Below are 21539 nucleotides of genomic sequence, written 5' to 3'. Positions count from 1 at the left end.
CTTGGGTTTGCTGGTGGCAAACTCCTTGATAAAGTCCTTGTTTCTTGAGGGAGGTTTTGTCTGGGTATTAAATTCTAGGCTAGCGGTTATTATTGTTATTGTTTAGTATTATGAAGAGTTTAATGCATTACCGTATGTTCTGAATTGTAGCCATTGAGACTTGAGCTGATGATCTGTTTCTTTTTTTTTCCCTGTGAAAATAATCTTTGTTTTTTCCCCTCCCTTTAAGGACTTTTTGGAGGGGCGAACAGGGAGGATCTTTGGTTTTCTGTAGATGCGCTATGATTTAATTAAATGTAACCTTTTGTTTATTCTGCGTAGGATTCTCTGTGCCTCTTGAGTCTGTGGCTTGTCTTTTTCCATAGCTTCCGGAAAATAATCAGCTTTCTCTCTGCTTATTCTCTCTTGGTCTCCTTCAGCATCTCCGATCGCAGGTGCATTGGACTTTCTCACTGTATTTTCTCTATGTCCCGTCTTTTATCTCACTCAGGGTTATATTCCGGATAATTTTGTTTTTATTCTGGATGATTCTATTTCTGTCTTCACTGTCCTCCAGCTTGGTGCTAAATATAGCCCTTGAATTATTTTTTCATGTGTAGAAGTTTTGTTATCAGTGGAGATTCTGCCTGTCTTTTTTTTTTTCAGTCTACCACATTGCTGTTTGTCATTTTCTGCCCCCGTATGTATTTCCCAGTGTGCGGTTTACTCATTCACGTTTGAAGGATTTTGTTGTTTCACACTGGGTCCGGTAACTCCAATCTCGGAAGACTGCCATGTGCTGTGGTCTGTTGTAACTTGCTCCTGTCCTCATCGGCGGGTGTTCTTGGAGACCTTACTAGTATTCGCTGCTTGTGGTCACAGGCAATCCCTGAAGCCTGTGTCCTCCCACAAGAGGCTTCGGGTTCACCTGGGGCTCTGTCAGTCAGGGCCGCCTTGGACTAAGGGCACCAATGGGCGCCCATTTTGCAAATCCCTGAGACTGTAGTCTGAGATCATAGCTTCCCAGGGCAGCCTTTTTAGCTTTTCCCAGGAGTGTGAGTGTATAGACCTGGCTCCCCTCACTCTGCGTGCGTGATCCCCACTTCTCTGTGCCCAGCTCAGTGTCGGAGACTCACAGAACTCCGTGTGCCAGGGAGACCTGCACTCAGACCCCCGTTTCTTGCCCTAGCGACCCCTCCTATATCATTGGCAAGTGCCTCCAGGGTGCAGCCAAGGAATGGTGCTACGATAATTGGACACAACACTTATTCTGAGAGTTGAGTTCTGCTCTACTCTCTAGTTGAGGCTTTCATTCAGAAATATGGTCTATAAATTTCCTCATTGTCTTTTTGGACCTTAAGTAGTTTTAAGACTTTGTTTTCTTCTATTTTATCTGGCATTTTTTAAATTGACTCCATTTAGAGAGTTAATTCAACAGTACCCACTATCCGTGGGACCCCTGTTTACTGTGGTCGCTTTCTGAGTAACGATTTCTCAGTCTTCTTGAGATAGTGTTTGCTTCAGTGTTGCTTACTGACTCTTCTCTAACGAGCAGTAACCCGATGATAATTTTTTTGTGACCCAGCAGTTATAAATATCTGTACTTACCTTTAAATAGACATTTAATAGTTTATGTTCTGATCATGAAATGCTATGGTGATAGTCATTGAAACTGTAGTGTGTATTATGAGAGGAGCGATTTCATGGCAACTCCTGGGCTTTGTGAAGGTATTTTTTCAGTGCAGTAACTCATGGGAAATCCTCTAATTACCACTTCTTGATCATGGCTGGAATACAGAAAGCTGAGGATTCTGCACCCTGAGGAGCAGAACACTGTTTGAAATGTTAGCACAGCCTGTGTTCAAGGTCGCTGATCGAAACTTGCTTATATAGAAGTGGTTACGTGCATTTAATTCTTGCTGAGCATAAGTGCTTAACTGAGATTTTTTTCCCAGAGTTTAGACTATTTAGTGCTTCTGAGTTCGAAATGATCAGTGTGGCCTACAGAGAAGTTAGCAATACGATTATAATTTGATTGGGACAGAGAATCTCTTCCATTTGTGGTGGTTTCGATATATGTCATAATAGGAAATGGAAAAATAAAGGTGATTCTTTATCAGAAAATTCTGGTAATAATATACATAAGTCACCTAAAATACATTTCAGTTTCTTTAAGTTAAAAGAAATAAGCTAAGTCATTTTTATGAAGAGCCTGTTCTTTTGTGAGTATTTAAACTAAAGGATGGAGCCTAATAAATACTGATTAGATTAACTTTAAGTAAACCAAATTTTTGAGCTCATCCTAAGAGTCGGTGAGGATGCAGAACAAATGGAATTCTCAGAGCCTTCCGGCAGGCGTGTAAGCTGGCCCAGCGACTTGGGAAAACTGTTTGGCAGTGGCTAATGAAGTTGGTAAATGTAAGCTTATTTTTTGCAAAGTTAACTGCTATGAATTATCACACCTGTTTACCTATCAGTAGATCATTGAATAGACTTGTATTCATTCTGTGTGTTTTCTATAGCTACTGTGACAAATTACCACCAAGGTAGTGCCTGGAAACAGCACAGAGTTAGTATTGCCTTGCAGTTCTGGAGGTCAGAGGTGCAGAACGGGTCTCTGGGGCTGGAATCAGGATGTCAGTATACCTGTTCATCGTTCGGAGGCTCTGAGGGGAAAAGCTGTTTCCTCGCCTTTTCCAGCTTCCGGGGGCTGCCTTCATTCCTTGGCTCACAGCCCCTCAAATTTGCCAGCGTGACCCCTGTTGTGTTGTCACGCCTCCGTTTCTGACTCTGACCCTCCTGTCTCCTTGTTATAAGGACATTGGGCCATTACCCTGGGCCCACCTGTATAATCCAGGACGGACACCTCATCTCGCAATGTTAACCTAATCATGCCTGCGAAACCCCTTCTACTGTGTCAGGCACCAGATCAGTAGGTTCCAAGGACTGGTGTGTGGGCACCTGTCACCATTCTACCACGGAGTCCTGTTTTTATCATTTTGTGCTCAAAACGATACCAGATTTGGCCAGTGTAAACCCTCTCAAGTTGGCCCGTGTGTCCTTGTGACACGCACCAACCCTCTTTTGAACTATTCTTTACTTTCTGGCACAGCGAGGTATTCTGGCCTGGCCCTGGAACGAGTCCTTTTTCTGAGGACCCCTGGGTCCCTTCTCTGGGAAATGGCGTTAGAGACCACGAGCAGGGCGCTAAGTGTGCTTCTGTCTCCTGAGATGTCTTAGCTTCTAGGCCCTTCCAGGAAACTTGGACATCTATGCATGGATTACACATGTAACCACACACATACAACCCACTCATATGCCTGCTTATACATCATGTATGTGCATGCATGTAACACATTTTGAAATCATGAATTCACATGTGTCTTCAAACCTAACCCACCCCCACAGAGTTCTCTCTCGCTGTCCCCAAGCCATAGTTGTGTGTCCCTTCCTCCTCTGGGAAAATTCTGGTCTCTAACAACATCAGCACATTTTGTCATATGCTTAATCCTAATACATCAGAAATTGTTATAGAATTGCTTCACCTAGACCAGCACAGAAATGAACCTAATGAATTGAACTGAGATAAGTGAGCCTTTATTGTGAAATTTATGTTTATGTGGCTGGTTCTCCTGAGCCAGGCTGTGCTTACTGTTGGCAGTAACTGTAAGTTTCCGAGTCTAGCATTCTCTCTCACATCCTTGTTTGGTCTCCCCTCTTGTCTTTGGGTTTCTGTAGGAATTCCTTCCTCAAGCCCATACCTCGCAGCTTCCTCAGTTGTAATCCTGTGTTGTTGTACAGGAGGCTTGTTAACGTGGTTGGTGAGGTGTGGGGCGCTCTACCTGTGCAGGGTGTTGTTTCATTGGCTTGGCCAGCAGGGCGGCGGTGTTGGGCTGTGAACCTTCTCCTGCCTTCTTATCAGTGTAGAGAGGGCAAGTACACACTTAGGATTAGGAATAAGTTCAGTTGTAAACAATAGAAATTTTGTTTATGGTTGTCAAAGTAGTTCATCAAATGAGATAATAGATATCAAAATTAGACTGGGAAAGGGATTTGTCCTTTCTTCATTGTCCATTTGTATTTGGGGGAAAAACTTGCTTTTTTGGAGGTTTCAAACCATAGTTGATTATGTTCTGCCTGATGTTATTATGAAATCATAGAGATGGTTTATAAGTGAATTTACATCTTTTGCATTTATTTCTAAAAGTACCTAAGATTACCTTGTCATAGTTCTTTGGTGTATTTGACAAAACCTGAGGAGCACATGTCTCCTTTCCCCCAACATTTTGATCATTGTTTATCTTGAACTTGAGTGATGATCACCAGCTTATATACATTAATTTGATGGTTTAATGCCAACCCATGCCAATCGAATTTTGCATTATATTACTAAAGTTCCTTTCAAACCCTGCAGGTTTTGATTAATTACTGTTTTGATGAACATAATGCCACTTTGACCTGAGGACTTTTTCAGAGTTAAGTCAGCTTGATGGTTTATTGAAGGTCAGGCAGACTTGAAATCCAGGATAAATTAGCTATTGATCCCCCCTCTGCCACTCCTTTGATTAGTGATTCTGTTGGTGGGGGAAGAAGCGTAGCTAGTGCTTGTTACCAGTTTTGTGTTCATTGAGATTTGAACCAAGTCTTCAACGTCTTTTCTTTCAGGTCGTAGATTATATCCTGCCCCCCTTGGTCTCCTTGGTTCAAAGTCAAAATGGTAAGTGACCACGTCAGCCCGAGTGCCAGCAGGCACAGGTTCTGTCTCCACTCTGTCTCCTCGCAGTCACACACTCGGCATTTTCTTTTCAAGTGGAATGGAGACTCTTCAGCTTGCGGTTGCTCTCAGAAACCGCCTCCCTGCTGGTGAGCCAGGAGGCTGAGGACGGCAGGAAGGAGGCGGGTGTCGATGCGGACGGCAACCTTCTGGCTCTCATCAGAGATGGCTTACTTCCCCAGTGAGTACCACGCGCTGCACGCACACAGGGACGGGTGGGCTGTCCAGGACGCTTCCGTCGGATTAGATGCAGTGACGGCGTCGGGGTCTCGGTGTGCTTATATTCACGTCCACATGCTCGTGTTCTCCTTGTAAGAGAGGTTAGAAACAGAGGCAGGAACTGTTACCTGCACAGGGCCCTGGAGAATCTCAGTTCGTCTTGCAAAATATCCATTTAGAGCTTTTTCTGTGTTCCATAGGTACCCCAGTCTGAGGTTAGGCAGAGTTAAAGGTGTTTGTGGTTCCCGGGTGACATGTATTATTCAAGGTCACCATGATCAGAGTACTGAGAGATGAAATTGGGACTTTTCTGGGCCCTACTCAGAAACCATAGAGATGGAAATCTTCTTCCCTCCCAAACTCTTGTAATGGAAATTAAATTTAGATACAAACAGGATTTTTTTTTGGAGGGGTTTTATGGAACAGGTAATGTATGCGTTACCAGAAAGGAGTTATCTTTTTTCATCACTCACACAGAACATGGGGACGACCATGGAGATCTAATCTCATGCTGTTAGTGCAGTAACATGCCGCACAGGCTTGGAGCCGAGGGGCAGTGGGCTGTCCCTTGTGGCCGAGATGAGGAACGAGCTGTCCCGTGTAGCCGAGGTGTGCAGTGGGCTGTCCCGTGTAGCTGAGGTGTGCAGTGGGCTGTCCTGTGTAGCCAAGGTGTGCAGCGGGCTGTCCCATGTAGCCGAGGTGTGCAGCGGGTTAGGCCAGCCTGGGTTGTGTAGGTGCGCTCTGTGAAGCTCACACAGTGATGAAATCTCCTACCAATCGATGTGTTCCTCAGAGTAGATCCTCATCGTGGAAGGGCGGGTGACTGTGTATGACTGTGTGTGCGTGCTTTGTGCTTATGTGGGCGAATATGACTTTGTACCTCGTGTCATGGGATTAATTCATGCTGTTGGTGCCGTTGGACACTTCTAAACTATATGTAATCATATGCTTCTTTCTGACAATAACATGCCTAAAAATGGGGTTTCATGTAAAATGTGATTTTTGAAAGGTGCATGTTACATATCTCCCATCCAACAGCTTTTAGAGAAGCTTCTTTCAGTACCCGAGATGTCCCCACACCGAAGGGACAGGGTTTCCTCCAACAGGACTTCACAGTTTAGTAATAGCTGTTGATACACATGTGAATTTGCAGTCAAATGTCTTGCTGCCTGAAGTTCACCCAGGTTTGGGAGAGTGTGTAAAATGGGGTTACTCCTACCTAACTTTGAAGCTAATTGGGATGATTAAATGGGACACTTCTCGTAAAACATTTAGTACAGTATGTGGGACATAGTATAGTTTTGACAGATGTTTAGCACTCCTCCTATTATTATTAGCTCCATTATTCTAATCTCTCCCATTGCCCTTTAAAGTGAAGATTTTAACGGTAACATAGCATGCACTCCACAGAAGTGAGGTGGCGGTTAAATGCATAACACTGACGGTGCTTGTCTGGCACATGTGGTAGGGGCTCAGCAAGTGTCATGTAACTTACTTATGGAGTGTCATTCATTGCAGGGGACCTCTTGCTGATACAGGCTTGATACTTTCCAGGGCAACATGTTGCGATCAGTTGGGACACATTTCTTCTTCCTGTCTTCCACCCCCAAATGCCGCACCTTTTCTGTCTTAACTAAGCACTTACTGTGCACTGTGGCTGGAACTTCCGCAATTCAATACGAGACAGCAAAACCGAGCATGGAGTTTTTTCCTTCTTTCCAATTCCATGGACAGAAGATGTGTTCTTGCCATAGATCTCAGCAGCCAGAGTGAAGGATTTTTTTGTCTTTCCTTATTAAGTTGAGAACTCGCACTTCTTTATACTTAAAGGAAGCACTTTATGTCTCTGTTTTTGCATGTCTGAATTGCCAGCATCACTACTCTTGTGCTTCGGGGCCGTTATTAGTAAAAGAAGGCTGCCTTGAACACAAGCTCTGTGAGATCGAGACAGTCATCCTGGTACCAGAGGCGGCTACTAAGTGACTAGCGGGTGGGCAGAGGATACAGAGTGGATTGTGTGGACAAAGGGGGCTCCTGTCTCGGGCAGGACAGAGCAGGGCAGTACAAGATTTCATTATGCTACTCGGACGGCACACAAATTAAAACTCACGTGCTCTTTCCGGAGTTTTTCACTTTGCATTTGCAGGCTGTGGTTGACCACAGGTAACTGAAACTGCGGAGAGCAAAACTGCAGATGAGGGGACCTCTGTAGCCACGCCAGTGTCTGCGCTTTGCATTTTGTTCATGTTTTAATCCTCTTTCAACCTTAACACTGTGGATAAAGCCAAAGGAACCATGTTTTCATGGCTCCCCAGTTTTTACATGAAAGGGTCGCACTGTACAGGTTAAAAGAGTATTTTATTTGCAAATAGTAAGACTCAGCGCTGACTTGGAAAATAATTGTTTACTCACACAGCCGAGAAGTCCAGGACTTGTGCTGGCCTCGGACAGACCTGGACTCGGGTTGGGGTTTATTCTGTGGAACCGTGGGCTTGGGTCTCTCTCACCACCTCTCTGCTCTGCCTCCCTCTGCGTGGCTTTGTTCTCAGAAATGCTCTTTCTTCTTGGCCAAAGGCTCCCAGGCACTGATCCTGGGAAACTAGTGGATGTCTTTTCCAGTAGCTCTGGTGAAATTTGAAGGAAGGATAATAATTTAATCTTGTTAAATCCCATGTAATACCTGTGTCCCAGGTGCTCATCAGAGCTGTTGTGTGATAGGAATGAAAACTCAGTCGTAAGAATATAAATATCTTGTTAAAGTAGATGTTAGTTATGGTTGTCAGAGAGACAGAACAAATAGGATGTATGTGTATATATATAGAGAGAGAGAGAAAGAGACTTATGGAGAGAAGGACTTGGCTCACGTGTCTCTGGAGGCTGAGAACCTAAGATCTGCAGTTGGCAGGCTGGAGGTGTGGGAGAGCTGATGGGATTAAGTATTGGTGGGAAAGCTGGCGGGCTGGGCCCCCCAGAAAGGCTGACGTTTCCATTCCTGTCCCAAGGCAGCAAAAGAGCAATGTCCCGGCCGCAGGCAGTCGGAGCAGGCGGAGCTCCCTCTCACTCAGCCTTTCTGTTCTATTTCCGTCTTCAGCGTCATTGATGAAGACCGCCCACATCAGGGAGAGCAATCTGCTTTCCTTGGTCCATTAACTCGAACGGTGACCTCATCGGGAATCACCCTCGTAGACACACCCAGAACAGTGTATGAGCAAAGGACTGGGTATCCTGAGACCCAGTCAGGTGGACACGTAAAATTCAGCATTACCACATCTGTTGTACATACCACCAATGACCAACTCTGTAAGTGATGAATTAATATCAAAGGCCCATTACTGTTTCTCTGTACATGCTTCACTTTCTAAAGAGGTGAACTTCAGTGACAGGTATTTGGTTAGTGCCCTCTGTGTGCAGAGGATGATGTCACTTACAGGGGGACGGTATTGGGGTTAGACTTTGAAACCTGGGTGTGACTGGGGAGAAGAAGAGAGGGCACCCCGGGCAGGAATGGGGAAGACCCGGGTGTGGAGGAGGCGGAGTGGTGGGCAGTAAGCAGACCCTCTTCTTACCGGCGGAAATCTGCGAGTGAGAGCCACAGGAAGGAAGCTTGGAAGAGAATATTTGCTCCCTTCATTGGCCCATTTGCTCACTGACGCTGACTGTGTCTTATGCCACTGGCGTATTTCTCGTTCATGGTAATATAATAACGGCCAAGATGGGCTCAGCCCCAGCCTTTATGGAATGTGCTGTTGGGTGGAGCCAGATATTTCAGAAATTAATCATTTTTTAACTGAAGAAATTTGTAAGTCGTGCAAGTAAACGTGTTTACTTAAATATGAATTCAATAAAACACTGCGAGCCCACTCGATGCTCATAAACCTGCCACAGAACGCAGGCCCCTCCCGGCCCATTCTGCGCGCTCACTGTTCCTTTGCTTTGGGGTTTCACAGTTCCCTCATCTAAACTCCTGGAGCTCAGGGTTTCTTCAGATTATATGAGGTTAGGGTACTCTTTCCCATGGCCTGTCAGTGTCTCCCAGAACTTCCAGTGTTCCTTTGATTAGAATTTTGAAATACTACTCAAGGGCATTTCCATCAATGCCAAGAGCAAGAGAAGGATGCTCAGCCCCCAAATTTTAAATCTGACTTACGAGCATTCACTAATGTTAATATACCCAGTGGCTTAAATGAGCATCTGTTTACTAGGTCTTGCTCTGTAGGTGAGAAGCCCGCAGGCCTCCAGTGTGACTTTGGCTGTTTGCCCAGGAACTCATGCTGCTGAAATCAGGTGCCTCTCTGCGGGGACGAGCCCCTGTCTGCAGACTCTGGGAGAAATGTGCTTCCCAGCTCCTGCCTGTTGTGGGCAGAATGGTTTCTCCCAGTTCGTATTAGTTTCTCAGGGCTGCTATAACAAATGACCGCGAAGTGGCTGGGTTAAAACTGCAGAGATTTACTCTTCCTGATTCCGAGGGCTGACATTTGAAATCCAAGCGTCAGCAGCACTGGTTCCTTCAGAGACTCTAATGTAGAGCCCAGGCTTCTCCTTGCCTCTGGTGACCGCCCCAGCCCTGGGTTATGGCAATGGCCCTCCAGGCTCTGCCTCTGTCCTCACTTGGCCTCCTCCTTGTGTCTGCGCAGGTTTGCCTGTGCCTTTCTCTTACAAGGACATCTGCCGTTATTTTTAAGGCCTCCCAAATTCAGGATGGTCTTATGTCGAGGTCCTTAACTACATCCACAAAGACCCTATCCTCAGATAAGGTCACACTCACAGGTGGGGGGTGGTGGTTAGGATTTGGACTTGCCATTTTGGAAACCATTAGCCAACCAGTACTTAGCTGTAGAACAAAAGTCCTCGGTCTGGGCTGTGCTGTGCTCCTTCAGTGGCCCTTCCATCTTTAAGTCAGCAGGGGTTTGCCAGCCCCACTCCCTCCATATCTGCAGTTTCTCTCTCTTTCCTGCCACCAGCTCGAGGGAACTCTGCTTAGCAAAGTCAGTGACGTTGGTCATTGGTAACCTGCGTCTTGTGGTTGGAATATGTTTGCGTTCAGATCTTGGTGCTGCCATTCACTTGGTGCATGTGCCCTCACTTCCTCCCTCCCCCTTCCTCTTTCACTTTCTCCCCCTTTCTTCAGTGTAGACGAACGCCAGTAACATAACGGAGTTGTCTGCATGATTAATGAGGAGAAGTTTGTTTTCTGGGAAGAAGGATATCCACACATACTGAGCAAATTACCATGACTTCTTTTTCAGTAGAGAGACAGGATTTAATTTTAAAGGTTCGTGCAGAAGAGAAGAAGGAGTACTTGATAGAATTTAAGCCCAGAGTGACCTTATTAATTAAAAATTGGCACCTCTCAGAAGTTTAATATTGAAGTCATTATCAGTGAGATCTTAGTATTGAAAGTCTTTTGCTGAGTATGTGAACATTTTTTTTGAGATTTGTTACATAAGGTGAGGGCATTTCTCTTCCAATATTTAGCTGTCAATGGGTTAGGTTCTTCACTGGGAAACACCCCATTGTTATTCTGGGGGAAGAATACATGTTAATATGCGTACGCATGTACCACGTTGTGTGATTACGCACGTGAGATAGGAAGCCCTGCCGTTCCTCCCCCCGCCCCCCTGTCTCTCCTTGGAAGGCTTTAAGCCAGGTAGCAGCCATGGGGAAAATTCGCCACAAGTTTGCCTTTGGTAGACTGGAACCACTCTGCCAACAAGGATTTTAGTTTTCATATTTTCTTTTAGCTTTGGGTGTATTGTGTTTTTCTTAAAGTTTTTGTTCACTGATTTTTAGACAGAGTGAGAGAAAAACGTTGACTTATTGTTCCACTTATTTATGCAGTCATTGGTTGCTTCTTGTATGTGTTCTGACCAGGGAATCGAATCCATAACTTCAGCGTACTGGGATGATGCTCTAACTACCGGCCGGGGCAGTGTATCCTACTGAGAAGAGATCAGGCCGGTATAAATGTGCTAATAATATTTTTATGACAATCCGGCATTCAGCATTTACCTCCTGGGGAAAATGAGTACTGTCTTTCCCTTTTATTATTCTCTTGGGACCTGTGCAATTACCAGGGCCATACGACTTCATAAATTGTTAAGGCTCTGTTTTGCAGAGTCTGAGAATTATTTTCCTTACAAATTAGAATTGTCTTAACCTTTAAATGGTAACACAACTGTAGAATTATTTACCTGTCTTTAGAATAATGTCCAGCAAAAGTCATGCATTTGGTTTCTGTGCCGGTGGTTCAAGGGACAATCATTTGGTTCTGTATTGTATCGCTTACCTACGCACATTCTGAGTTAAAATAGGCATGAGCTTAGCCATCTTTGGTGGCGACCGGAGCAGAGAGGAGTGTTTCATTTTTAGCATTTCCTTAGAAAATTTTTTTTGCAGATAAAATTTAAGTCATAAATATTTTTGCACCAGAAAGAAGTATTGTAATGTTCTGCTTTTTTCCTTTTACCCAATTCCTTTATGTTTTGAGTGTGTACCTGAGTCAGTGCAGTTAGGTATAGTGATTTCTCCCCTTGATTTGAATAATTTGGTTAGATAAGATTAAATATTCTTTCATCTTTGATCAGGATCATTTTAGTACTTTAAGTCTTTGGAATAATGTTTTATAAATATCTTTTTTATGTATTTCTCTCTTGTTGTCATGCTGTATAGGCCTTCTCACCCAAGATTATGTGACTGTTTACACATTTTAGTATTCTAACGTTGTTGAAGTTTTTCACTTAGATTTTTAATTTATTGACAATACATGTTTATAAGCTACGAGCTGACTGTTCTAACTCCCTGTTACTTTCTTGTCCATTGTTGTCAGCTTTCCTTCCTTTTAACTTATATGTGTGTTCTCTTTTTTTAAGATTTTATTTATTTATTTATTTTTAGAGAGGGGAAGGGAGGGAGGAAGAGAGCTAGGGCTTATATGTGTATTCTTGATCCCTCCCAACACGTAGTAATTATCGTGGTTTTGTAAAGTACTTTAGCTTTTTATTTAGACTCTTCCTTCCTGTATTTTCCCTAAGGTTTCATGGGTATTCTGGAATACTCTTTCCCCCCCAATCCTCAGATACCCTCCATGGAGATGTGAAAGGTCAGGGTGTGGCTTGATACCAGCAGAGTGGACCTCCTCATGGTATGGTTCCTCCCTTTCCTCCCAACGAAATAGGCACCTCTTTGCACTTGGCCAATTTTTTGGTCACATCCCTAGAATATAGCCTTTCAATAACTTGGAGATACTTAGGTAGTCGTTTCAATTTTCTGCCAGCCTACCTGGCTGGGCACTGGTTCCTGCTGGTGCTTGGCCCCCTGAATGTATTTTTAGATGTTTTCTTCCCTTTGGGGTAGATGTGAACTTGGGATGGATGCATGGCTTTTCCTGCCTGGCTTCCAGCTGACCGGGACCTAGCTGAGACCCCTTATTTGGGAAGAATCCTGGAGGTTGAAGAGTGGGGTCCCGGAGTGCTATCTGGACGGCGTACTCTTGACTTGGTAGTGACTTCAGTGTGTGGCCAGGTTCAGGAGCCCATGATGGGCTTCTCTGCAGCCCCTGCCCATCGGTGTGGGTCAGCCGCTCACTGGTTGCCCTCCTTTGGATCCATTGCAGGGGCCCGGGCTTACCATTGTTTTTTTGTGTTTTTTTTTCTTTCTGCCAAGTGGCATTCAGAGCAGCGCGAGATCCCATTGCCATCGGTTCAGCTGCTTCATCTGTCTTTGGAAGAGAATCACCTGTCTTTATCGATCACAGCATTCTTTTGGCAAGTTCTTGCTGACTATTACAAACCTCTTTGATTGAACTAACATACATTAAAAATATTCAATGTTTGTATTCTAAATATATCGTATGACTTTTATATGTTTTTTTCCCCAAGAGGAGAAAAACATAACAATAGTCTTTGCAAAAAATTCTCATGCACGGGCCAGTATAAGCTTCATTCTTCCCTCCTGTTTCAAGGTTAGATAACCTCAGACAACCTCAAGACGTTTGCATTTCAGTCAGTGATGTCTCATTAGTGTTCTCTTTTTAAATGTAGATTCTACCTACTCGTGTTCTAGTAGATTCAATTTAAAAAAGTGAAATTTGTTCTAAAATATTTTATGTTTTATGCTATTGATATTTTTCCCTAGCGTGTGTCTCAGAAGTTGTCTGCATTTTGTTTAGTCTTTTCCACGCAGTCACGTAAGGAGATCGTGCGGGAAGCTTTTTAAAATCCCTGGGCTTGTGGTCCTTTCCTGTGTGATTCAGCTAAGCTGGGAGTGGGGCGGGGCGCTGGGCACCCGGGGCACCCGAGTGACTCATCAGAAGTTTCTCACCCCCATTTCAGTGGAAATTCTCTGCCTGACAGTTTCAAAGCACCGGTAAGCCATAGAAGGGCTCATTCTTCTCTGGTCTTTTATTAATGCTGTATTTTAGACTCAGCTGGGTTCAGTTTTTCTGCTAAGGATGTGTGTCCTGAAGGACTAATTTAGAGGCGTGCACCGTTCCAATCCTGCACATTACAAAGAAATTGGCCCTTGACCACCTTCCGGAAGGTAACTTTGGAGCCTTTGGAATATCCTGCCCACTGAGAGGGTCTCAGTGTACACGGGGCCTGGAATCAGCCATACAATTTACATTAACTACGTACATCACAGGCAGGGCCTCGGCCGCACCGTGTCACTGTGACCCCCAGAGGGGCTGGAGCCTGAGTAGTGGGGTGAGCCACTCAGGCACCCCTGCCTCTGTGAGTGACCCCTGATGAAACCCTGGGAGCCAGGGCTCCGGGGGCGGCAGTCACACCTGTGCAGACTGCCCCGGCTGGTGGTGTTCCACACGTGCGTCACACCTGGTTGCTGGGAGGTGTGAGCCCTGTCCACACAACTTCACTTCGAGGGGACAGCTGGGAACCCGTGCCTGGCCCCTCCTGGGCTCCACCCTATGTGCCTTTTTAAAAAAGATTCTATTTACTTATTTTTAGCCAGAGGGGAATGGAGGCAGAAAGAGAGAGAAACATCAGTTGGTTGCCTCTCACACATCCCACCACACCACCCCCCGCAACTGGTGACCTGGCCCAAAACCTAGGCACATGCCCTGACTGGGAATGGAACCAGTGACCCTTTGGTTCGCAGGCTGGCACTCAATCCACTGAGCCACACCAGCCAGGACCATCCTGCGTGCCTTTCATCATTGCTGATTTTAATCAGTACCCTTTCACTGTAATTAGCCATAATCTGGAGTGTAATGGCTTTTCTGTGTTCTATGAGTTCTTGTAGCAAATCATCGAACTGGAAAGTAGTCTTTGGTACCGCTGACTTATGATGATAAGAGCTTTTTATTTTTATAAGACTATTAAAGAAAAGAATAATGATTTCTTTCTAGTATGCAAAGAGTTGTTCCTTTTAAAAAATTTGTTTAAATTGGCTGTTAAATTTTGCGAATACCTTTTTATCACTTCTAAAGGCGTTTCCTTAAGTTTTATTTTGTTCACACGATAAAATGCATTGTTCTCCTAAATTTGAGATTTTTCATTTCTCAAATTACGTTTGGTTGTGCTCTGTATTTAAATATACTTTTCTCTTTGATTTATTAATATTTTGCTTATGATTTTGTGGTGAGTGATTTGGTATTTTGTCTTGCATCATACGTGGGCAAATGTTTTAACTGCTATAATTTAAAAGTGTTTTATAAGAAGACTTTCTGAAATGTGGTACTTCCCACCTCCTTAAACACAGCGCTGCACAGTTGAATGTTTTCCTGACTCACTCCCCCATTTTGAACATTACGGTGTGTGACGGGCCCGCTGGTCCTGTTGCGGTGAGAGCAGCTTCCTCCTCTGCATGAAGTGCTCCCCAGACCACTCCCTGTTTGGACTTCGTGGGTTTGCTTTCTTTTGTTTTTCCTGTGCTTTGAGTCCCACTCGTAATTCTCAGGTTGCCTTTCTGTAACAGTCCCTCCCCTCCCTTTTCTTGGCTCCTTTTTAACGGCTGTGGGCTTAGAGACTGCATAATTCAGCCTGTTTATAGAATCATTTTCAAAATGAGAGTAAATAGGCCCTGAGTAGGAGCCTGGAGCCCTGTTCTCTAGATGAAAAGCATCTGTTACATGTTGTGGATTTTTAAATACACTTTTTGGGTTTTCTGGGGATAGTTAGCTCCCTCTTTAGTTGTTGGTTGTTCTAAATAGTTAAGTCATAAAGTTGATTGGTGAGGTTTTTCATCTGTCTGCCTGCCCATCCATCCATTCAGCTATCCGTCCACCCACCCATTTGCACATCCATCCATCCATCCAACCATCCATCCATCCATCCATCCATCCATCCATCCATCCATCCGCCCATCCACCCATCCATCTTCCTACTCACCCATCTTACTATCCATCCTTCTATCCACCCACCCACCCAACCTACCATCTATCCATCCACCCCTTCACCCTTCCACCCATTTATCCATTCATCCACCCATCCATCCCTCCACCCATTTACCCCTCCACCCCTCCACTCATCCACCCATCCACCCATCTATCCATCCATCCATCCATCCATCCATCCATCCATCCATCCATCCATCCATCCATTCGCCCATCTATCCAACTACCCATTCACCCATCCACCCATCCATCTTCCTACTCACCCATCTTACTATCCATCCTTCTATCCACCCACCCACCCAACCTACCATCTATCCATCCACCCCTTCACCCTTCCACCCATTTATCCATTCATCCACCCATCCATCCCTCCACCCATTTACCCCTCCACCCCTCCACTCATCCACCCATCCACCCATCTATCCACCCATCTATCCACCCATCCACCCATCTATCCACCCATCCACCCATCCATCCATCCATCCAATCAAGCATCAACATGGTGCTCTATACTGGATAGCTTAACCTAACAGGTCGACATAGTATGTAAACCAGCCTCTGCCTAGCAAATAGCATGGGAGCACAGTCTAAACTTTTTTTGTGGGAACTTTTGGTAAAGACCTTTTGAGTTTTATTTTCTCTGGTAATAACTTCTATTTCAGATTTTTAAGTTTCAATTAGAAGAATGCTGTGGAGAAGAGTTAACATAACAGGCCCGAGACCACTGTCCTTCAAAAGGCCTGCTTGCAAGGATGGCCCATGTCTGGCACATGAGAACCTGGCCCTTGGAGGGCTCTCACGTGACCTTGACCTGCCAAGGGCAGTTGACGGAGCCTGGACTGTCAGAGCAGACAGTGTGGTTTGCACTGCACACTTGCTTTCCTTCAGGGAGCCTGGGGTTTCGATACTTGTTGGACAGTGAACACCTTGGTTGCTTGAGACTCTGATGGGCTTCCATGGGCAGAAACCTCACCCACATGTGCTGCGTTTTTGTACGCAGCACTGGGGGGAGAGAGCTCTGGGCCACCCCGAGTGGGAGAGGGGGAGCCCGAGCTGCTCTGGGCCCAGAATCCTCCAGGCCCGCCTGCGCCTTCTCCCTTCTGATTATCCGGGGTCTTTGCTGTGTTGCGCTATAGTCGTCCCCTCCTCTCTGTGGTTTCACTTTCCACACTTTCAGTTACCCGTGGTCAACCACGGTCTGAAAATGCTAAAAGGAAAACTCCAGGAATAAACAGTTCATAGGTTTTAAGTTGCGTGCCATTCTGGTAGCATGATGAAATCTCGCACTGTCCCTCCGGGACATAAGTCACCCTTTGTCTGGTGTGTCTGCTCTGTCATGCTGTCGGCCTGTGAGTCACTTAGTAGCCACCTGGGTTTTCAGATTCACTGTCACTGTGTCACAGTGCTTGTGTTCAAGTCACCCTATTTTACTAATAGTGGCCCCAAAGTGCAAGAGTAGTGATGCTGGCAATTTGGATATGCCAAAGAGAAACTGTAAACTGTATTTATCTATGTATAGAAAAATTGTATATATAGGGTTCAGCACTATGTGTGGTTTCAGGCATCCGGGGGTTGGGGGGTTGTTGGAATGTGTCCATTTTGGATAGGGGGACGCTGAGCTAAATCTTCACCGTGACTATGACCACGTGTGGGTCTGTGAGTCCTCTAGCAAACCTCTGAATGTGAGGGTGGTCTTGGGGCCCCTGGCATAGATGCCTAATGTTAAGATTTCCCATGGTTTGTGCAGCTCAGTACTCATTGCTTTCTATAGACCGTCTCATTGAATTTTCCCAGGAGTCCTGGGAGGCCATTCGCTGTCCTCCCCACCGCTGCAGGCACACACCTGTAGCTCACACGTTCGTCTCGGTGTCTGAGTGTTTGTCCAATCACTGCCATTTCAGGTATGAGTCCATCCTCACGGAGCCTGACCCAGTACCAGCGTACGCTCTGAAACTGCTGGTGGCCATGACCGAGCACAGCCCAGCTTTCACCAGGTACGCTCACTTCGCAGTTTCCTTCCTCATTGCTCATCTGTGAAATGGATTTTATATGTTCCGAAAATGTTAAAGTTGATGATATTCTAAAAGTCTGGCAGTTGAGTTACCCAAGTGGTAATTTTTCGTGTTTTATGGTTTGTAATATCTGTCATTTGTGCCATTTTGGATCTTGTCCTATTTTTATCCCTTGCTGGAGTTTGCATCCTGTGGAATTTTTGATGCTTTAAAAATGGCAAATTCTTGAAAGAGAAAAAACTAACACAAATCCTTGTAAAATGTCAATTACTGCCTCACTATATTGAATATTTTGTTAAACCTATAGTGTTTATAGATCATTTTAAAAGGATATGTGTCACCCATTCTAATTTTTGAAAGTGCCTAAAATGGTAGCTTATTAATAACCTATGTCATTTTCCCCAGTGACTTGGTAGTAGCGGTTTGTAGGCAAGATGAAGTATATATCAAGAGCAGAATTCCTTTGGTGTCATGGGCAAATAGATTTTTTTAAAGATACTATTTATTTATTTTTAGAGAGGGAAAGTGGGGAAGAAAGAGAGGGAGAGAAGCATCAATGTGTGGTTGCCTCTCACCCCTACCCCCCACACTGGGGACCTGGCTGGCAATCCAGGCATGTGGCCTGCCTGGGAATTGAAGTAATGACCGTTTGGTTCACAGTTCACCAGCTAGGGTTCAAATCGATTTCTAGCAATGTAAAAATAACCATGAACCATTTGTTATAAGTTTAACTTATACATTGGATTCTTTAGCATTATGTTCTTTGAAGGGTACGCATCTTAATTTAGCATTAAGAATTTAGAGTACTAAGTAATAACTATTGGAACATTAAAGTATCCTATGTCAAATGAAATACTTATTATTTTACTGTGTTTATTCTTATTTATGGGATTCTTAGTGGATAAAGAAGTCGTCAAAAGCTCAGTCATAGAGCAATGGAGAATTTATTGTTCCCCTTAACTAAGAACAAGAGCCTGATCAAATGAATCCCCATTGTTCCTGACAGGGATTTTCCTAAAAGGCACCATGGCCCTGTGAATCTGGCTTCTTATTGGGTTGATAGCAGAACAGGAAATTGCTACATCAGTTCAAGGTTACTGTTAGGTGGAGTGTTTAAACCCCCTGTGCTCTGGCCTTTCCCCGCACCTTCATTTTACAGCAGGTCGCACCGCACCATTGCTCACAGAGAGAGCAACACCTCTGGGGCTTTTTTCTGTTAAGAGGTAATCAATTTCAGCAAATCTTCCTTAGCAAACAAATTAAATTTTAACTTGCACGTTTTTGGAGCAACATTTAGCTCTTTTCCTGAATTGAAAAAAAAAGTTTATTTCTTACCTAAGAATTATCATTTTGTTTTGCTTGGAAATATTAGAGCTCAAGTACTATCATTGTTGTTTTACTGCAAGAGGTCTAGCCCGGGCTGTCCAAGTGCGAACTGAAGGTCAAGATTTCAAGCTTCCTGAGCATTTAAACAGTGGGTGTTACGGCCAGCAACACCGTCAGCTCACGGCATCCTGACTGTGGAAATAACAAACAGAGTCTTGTGGTATGACCAGCGTACTGCCTCAAGTCTGGGGGAATCTGCCCCTTCATAACATTTGGCAAGTGTTAGCATCTCAGTCCTGTTGCAGCGTTTGCAACTTTCTTTTCCTAACTTACCAGGGTCACTTACCATTTCAGAATTCACAAAGCACGTGTGCTGCCAACTTGTGCTGTTGCTTATCTGCTCTGAGTAACTCCTGCCTTGTCCGTAAACATTTTCCACACACTCGTTGCTGTCAGTCGGCTCTGGGGCAGGTGGAGCCCAAGAGAAGGGACTGTAACACGTGGCCTGAAGCACAGGCTCCCAGTTCACTTCTCACGTCTCAAGGCCAAATCCTCTTCCGTATCAGGTCTTGGGGTTTTCTGCGATGGCAGTTGCTGCTCAGAATATGTTGCCGTGTTTGCTGCACAGACAGGGCCTTGGTCATGTAATTAAAGACCATGAGCGCTGCCAGACTAAACAGGGGCCTGAGTTTGCAGTGTTCCGTGACTTCCTAGGCACGCTCCTGTTACCGCCTCAAACATGTGCCGTCACTTAGCCGTCTTTGCCATAGCGAAGTCGCAGGAAAGGAGCCCGGGCAGGGGGGCAGACGTGCTTCTTCAGTGAGGTGAAGGCCTCTGAGGTGCCCCGCACCCTTCTTTCTGCTGGGGTCATAGATACAGCTCAACCCGGCTGCTTGCAAAGTGCACAGACTTCATTTCAGTATCTTGAAATTCTAAAGGAAGATAGGCCCAAAGGGAAAGTGGGCCAAGGAATGAAGAGGCCATTTCTAACAATAAACATGAAAGAGAGTCGCCTTTGGTAGTGATCAAAGAAAGTTCCATTAAAATAATAAAAAGATCAAACTGGCAGAGGTAATACTGTTAAATTAAGTGTATCGGGGTAACATTGGCCGACAGCACAGCGTGCATTTCAGGTGCGCAGCTTCATGGACAACATCCGCGCACCTGTCTGTGTGCACACTGCCCAGAGTCTTGTCCCCGTCAATCACCGCAGGGTCCGTTTTCCCACAGCACCGTCGAGAGTCCAGTGAGATGTGCACGTTCACAAATTAGTGCGTCTTTGGTGACAAGCAATTCCACTTCTATGACCATATCGGAAGAACATAGTAAAAGATGTGCACAATATTTATATACAAGGGCATTCATTAAGACAGTATTTAAAACAACAATAGTAGTAAAGACAGCTGGTCTCTGTCTTCAAATAGAGTGTCCTAGGTAGGGACCAGATGGGCTGGCCGCCTCGTGTGCCCAGACTCGCTTCTTCCCGAGTGTCACCGAGTGATGTGGGCAGAGACATGTGTCTGTGGCCCAGGAGCACGGAGCTGGGACAACCCACGGAGGGTGTGAACCCATCAGAAGTGGCCCCTCACCCACGACGTGTGTTTGCTTTCTAACGAGTGCTGATAAAAAGCAGCGCCTAAGGATTCGCTCCAGAGGACTAGTTACAGACATGATCGGACAGGAAACTATGTGGGTGCAAGGACTCACTTTGAATGAATAGTCAGTGACGTGGGAAAGGCTTTTAATAAACCCCGATATATGTATTAGGACCTGAACTTGATCTCCCACCCCGTATCCTGATACAGTGTCTGTAACAGGCTCTTACACTAGACGGATTCCAGTTCTCATCCCAGACGTGTTGCTGGCTTTGCGAGTGACACTGAGCATTTGCCTCCCCAGTCTAAGCTTCAGTGTCCTTCTCTGTAAAATGGACTTGACCTCATAGGGTCATTAGACATTAAGTGAGGCATGGCTGTCCAAATGACACAGAGCACATGCACAAGAAATGGTAGCTGTATATCATAGAGATGAGATCGACCTACATCCTATATGCATAGAAAAAAGACAAGTAAATAATACATCAAAACTTATTAATGATTTTCTTACAGTGCTGGGATTATATTCTCTTTGTAATGCTCTTCCCCTTTTCAGACATACTGCTCAATAAAATACATTTTATGCTTCTGTATATTCATACTTTATAAATAATTTTATATAAGTAGCCACATAAAGTTATGACGATTTTTAATCATTTGTGTAATCAGGAGAAACCCCCCCTACTTGTGAAGCACACCCCCTCACAGGCTGGTGGTCCTCACTGGATGTTAACGTTGGTGGCAGTCCGTAGCCTAGCTGCAGTTTTCGTGGTCGGCAACACAGCTCTGGGGCCAGTGGTTTTAAGTGGCTCACCACTCCGTTCTTGTCTGTGAGTACCTTGGTGTCATGGGCTGGTCTTCAAGACGGCTCCTGGAGTGAGCTGGAGGACACTGACGTCACTCAGTATAAAGAAAGTACAGTTTGTAGTGGTTGGGACTGAACCTCAGACCTGAACATTGAGGAGGGTGAGCAGGAGGTTAAACTGTTCCTTTTGACCCTCTTTCCTTTCAGCCCCATCAGTGCTCTGGCTCCCTGCATCCCATGGACACAGAGACCCCCAGGTGGTCTTCTTCCTGCTAGCTCTTTAAATGGGGGGCATGCCTCAGGGTCCTGCTCTCCGCCTAGTCACCCTTCTTTCCAGATGTAACTCGTGTTCCCGTCTACACTAGCCTTTTCTCTCTCTGCATTGTCTTACGGCGGCTTAGAGCCATTCGGATCACGGACTCTGAGGTTCAGGAGCTGTGTTACCCTGGGTAAGACTCAACGTTCCTTTTTGTTCTCT

At 45.1% G+C, this 21539-nt stretch overlaps 1 protein-coding gene across 7 annotated transcripts in view; it reads left to right on the top strand.

Moving 5' to 3' along the window:
• Positions 1-21539, top strand: part of ULK4 (unc-51 like kinase 4) — a 316223-nt gene that overhangs the window by 110974 nt on the left and 183710 nt on the right. For all 7 annotated transcript variants that reach the window (XM_053669534.1, XM_037148358.2, XM_053669531.1 and 4 more), the window contains exons 28-30: positions 4645-4696; positions 4790-4934; positions 17225-17317. In XM_053669534.1, coding sequence (XP_053525509.1) covers positions 4645-4696; positions 4790-4934; positions 17225-17317 — 290 coding nt within the window. The remainder of the gene's footprint in view (positions 1-4644; positions 4697-4789; positions 4935-17224; positions 17318-21539) is intronic.

This window comes from Artibeus jamaicensis, unplaced genomic scaffold, assembly GCF_021234435.1.
Source record: "Artibeus jamaicensis isolate MK-2021 breed Jamaican fruit bat unplaced genomic scaffold, CSHL_Jam_final contig_519, whole genome shotgun sequence".
Classification (NCBI taxonomy): domain Eukaryota; kingdom Metazoa; phylum Chordata; class Mammalia; order Chiroptera; family Phyllostomidae; genus Artibeus; species Artibeus jamaicensis.
The sequence above is the reverse complement of the archived record's forward strand: the minus strand, read 5'-3'. Positions and strand labels throughout refer to the sequence as shown.